The 3,777-nt window shown below is 42.5% G+C and overlaps 1 protein-coding gene across 1 annotated transcript; it reads right to left on the minus strand.

Annotated features, from left to right (window-relative positions):
• Positions 1-685: 685 nt before the first annotated feature.
• On the minus strand, positions 686-2,905 carry FSCB (fibrous sheath CABYR binding protein). Its single transcript, XM_065906117.1, has one exon. The coding sequence runs from the start codon at positions 2,903-2,905 to the stop codon at positions 686-688; it is 2,220 nt and encodes a 739-aa protein (XP_065762189.1).
• Positions 2,906-3,777: the final 872 nt, after the last annotated feature.

Below are 3,777 nucleotides of genomic sequence, written 5' to 3' on the forward strand. Positions count from 1 at the left end.
CTGTGATTCATGGGGTTGCAAAGAGTCGGACACGACTGAGCAACTGAACTGAACTGAAAATACTTCATCCACTGTTAGCTTCATTGAAGTGAAGATTTTTATAAAAGAAGTGTAACCTATCCAGACGGCAAAATGTTCAAGACAGGAACGAAAACAAAAAAGAAATAAAGTCTCAGAAGGAATCAAATGGAAAGAGAATAATAGATATGATGAATTTTAAGGAGAAAGAAAACACTCCATAACTTTAGATGTGTGACCAAAACTCAAGGAACTTAAAGTAGATGAGAGAACTGCAGAAAAGAAAATGTCTTTTCCACTACAAGCTACAGGTGGAGAAAGAAAAAAATGACTGTAGAGAATATTTTACCCTTGTCAACAGAATTTAGTGTCAAGAGGATATTTTAATTCTTTCAGTTATAAAATTAGTTAATTTCAAAATAGATATTTTTATTACACTTTAGATTTGAATAAAAATAGTAGAGTAATTTAAAATCACTAGTTTTTATTGCTCATTTTCCAAACTACACTCCATGTCTTAGGATTTTCATTCACTTCCTGCTTCACAAAGCTCTCTCCAAGTACCTTCAAATATACCTACCATTTTCTAATATACATACTTCCCAGAACCTCCTGGTTTCTGATTGTTAGCTTAGTTAATATCTGACCACAGCTGAGGAGGAGGCCCTTATTCCAGTTCTATATGGATGACACCCTGTATTTCAAAAGAAACTGCTTCATTCTTGGTATCAGATGAATCTTTAGGAACAGTATCCCGTTCTAAAGGCTCTTCAGATTTTGGCTTATCTTCCAAATTCCCTGATTCTAATTTTGCCACCAGGACGTCTGCTTCCTTTGGAGCCTGATCTACTGGAGACACGTTCTCTACCAGAGCCTCATCTGCAGGGGTCTGCTCAGATGGCGGAAGCAGAACTTCAGCAGAGGTTTCTTCTAAAGAGATTGGTGTAATAAAGGGTTCTTCAGTGAGTGAAGGCTGTTTCTCAACAGAGACCATTTCTGAAGTAGTTTCTTCAGTTGATGGAGACTGAAGTTCAGCAGGGGTCTCTTCTGCAGGAGCCTCCTCAGTGGGTGGAGGTTGAACTTCTGGGGCCTCTTCTGCAGGGGCCTCCTCAGCTGGTAGGGACTGAAGTCCTTGGCCCTCTTCTTCAGGGCCTTTGTCAACTGGTGGAGACTGAACTTCTGGGGCCTCTTCTTCAGGGGCTTTGTCAGCTGGTAGAGACTGAAATCCTAGGCCCTCTTCTGCAGGGGCCTGCCCAGATGGTACAGACTGAACTTCTGGGGCCTGTTTTTCAAGGGCCTCCTCAGATGGTAGAGACTGAACTTCCAGGCGCTCTTCTGCAGGGGCCTCTTCAGCTGGTGGAGACTGAACTTCTGAGGCCTCTTCTGCAGGGGCCTGCTCAGCTGGTGGAGACTGAACCTCTGGGGACTCTTCTGCAGGGACCTCTTCAGCTGGTGGAGGCTCAGCTTCAGCTGGGGCCTCTTCTGCAGGGGCCTGATCAGGTGGTGGAGACTCAGCTTCAGCTGGAGCCTCTTCTGCAGGGGCCTCTTCAGCTGGTGGAGGCTCAGCTTCAGCTGGGGCCTCTTCTGCAGGGGCCTCTTCAGCTGGTAGAGACTGAGCCTCTGGGGGCTCTTCTGCAGGAGACTCCTCAGCTGGTGGAGGCTCAGCTTCAGCTGGGGCCTCTTCTGCAGGGGACTCCACAGCTGGTGAAAGTTGAAGTTCTGGGGCCTCTTGTGTAGAAGCCTCTTCAGCTGCAAGAGGCTGAACTTCAGTAAGAGGCTCTTTTAAAAGAGTCTCTTCAGATGAGGTGGCCTCTACTTTAGCAGGGGCCTCATATCCAGCAGCCTCTTCCCCTGGGGAAGGCTGTATTTCAACAGGTGCCTCTTCAGCAGGAGGCTCTTCTGAAAGAGCCTCTTCGGCTGGCATAAGCTCTACTTTAGCAGGGGCCTCATCTCCAGGAGCCTCTTCAGCTGGGGAAGGCTGTACTTCAAGAGGAGCCTCTTCAGTTGGTGGAGGCTGAACTTCCACAGGAACCTCTTCTGCAGCAGTCTCATCTAGTGGAAGTTGTTCTTCAGCAGAGATCTCTTCTGCAGCAGGAGGCTGTACTTCAACTGGAACATCTTTCTCATCTTCTAAAGGTACAGGAGAATCTTTTTTGGTTGGTGGAATAGATAATGTTCTGCTAATACTTTGCTGCCTAGTTTCTTCATTGCTACTTGTTGTGGGTTGAAATTCAGGATGTTCACTAACAAAAATACTCCCTGAAGATTTGCGCTTCTGTGCACCTTCCTTTGACTTTGAAAAAGAATTAGTCGACCATCCAATAACCACTATTTCTGATTCACTAAAGTATGTCTGCTGTTCCTTGTCTAGTTTATCTTTTTGAGGACAGTTCATCATTGTCCAGTCTCCAGTACAACTAGTCTGCTGAGATCTGTCTGTTTTGACTTGAGCAGAGTATCTGCTTGGTGGAACTTCTACTTCCTGAACACTCTCTGGAAATTCAGGACCTACTTCAACAGCAGCTGGCTTTTCCTCAGGTACCACTGCTTCACAAACTAACTTGATTTCTTCTTTTTTCTCTTCTGCAATAGTTTCTGTCTGCAGAGACTTATCAGCTATATTCTGTACACGCTTTCTCTTTATCCAAGTTTGCTGAAGTTGAGAAGATACTCTATGACTTTCATAGTTTAATTTGCTTCCAGGAATATTACCAATACTAAGGGCAGCTTTGGGGCCAGATGACTGTGGTATAGACAATTGTTTCTTTTTCTCTGTTACTTCAGTCTGCTGGGATTTATCTACCATGGGCTGGCTGGGTCGTCTTCTCTTTCGAATTTCTTGCTTCCCTGCCGAGATAGACTGTTCAGATTCATCCTTTTCTTCCATTTCTAAAACTGGTAGATTTCAAACTTATTAACCTTCAAGTAAATTAACCATAAGGAATGACAAATGTACCAGATACTTAAGCCTTTGCCTTCCTCATTAAGTGTTCTTCTGCTGAGCTACCTCAGGAAAAAGTTAGTTCACAAATTATTACATTCTGTACTACACTCGTGTTGGATCCCACCTCATTTAGTAAGCATCTTTCCTGTTTAATCTCTGGTATGACTAAATATAACTTCTAGAAGTTTAACTAAGAGTCTATGACATCACAGCCAATTGTCACTACAAGGTTCCATCAATGATATATCCAGAACTTTTTAACCTGATAAACAACTCACGGATGCTGGCCACAAGTGAGAAATCTACTGCTTGAAACATCAAGTTGAAAACAAGCTTTTCTCTAGCAGAGGAATATGAAGTAAACTCTGATAATGCTGCTTTCTTTTAGTTGGAGTTGATGCTTTTGAACTTTTAATACTGTTTGCTTCATCCTGCTGTTAAAGACAGCTGTGATGCAGAATTCAGAATTCTGCAGTGTACTTTCAATTGTTGGAGAAAACAACTGGTAACACATGTGCAGCAATGTTCTATCAGTATATATTTATATCATTTGAGGGAAAGTTAATATAGTTTGAAAAACTTGAGTTCTGAGGCCCATACCCATGAAAGTTCATTATCTCCTTAGTATTCAGTAGCCACAGGAGCCTACTATCAAAGTTTGTATACATGCATGGCATGTTTGCCTTCTCAAATAACTTGAGATAGTCTAATTTTCAATTATCTCAGAAAATAGTTCCACCCAAAGTTTGACAAATAAAATAATCTTGAATATAAATATATGTCAAGTGAAAAAAAGTGCAATTTTTTTTTATGCA

The sequence above is a fragment of the Muntiacus reevesi genome, chromosome 15 (assembly GCF_963930625.1).
Source record: "Muntiacus reevesi chromosome 15, mMunRee1.1, whole genome shotgun sequence".
NCBI lineage: Eukaryota > Metazoa > Chordata > Mammalia > Artiodactyla > Cervidae > Muntiacus > Muntiacus reevesi.

Excerpts from the sequence above, each read along its gene's own strand:
- FSCB (XM_065906117.1), bottom strand. The coding sequence starts at position 2,905 with ATGGAAGAAAAGGATGAATCTGAACAGTCTATCTCGGCAGGGAAGCAA.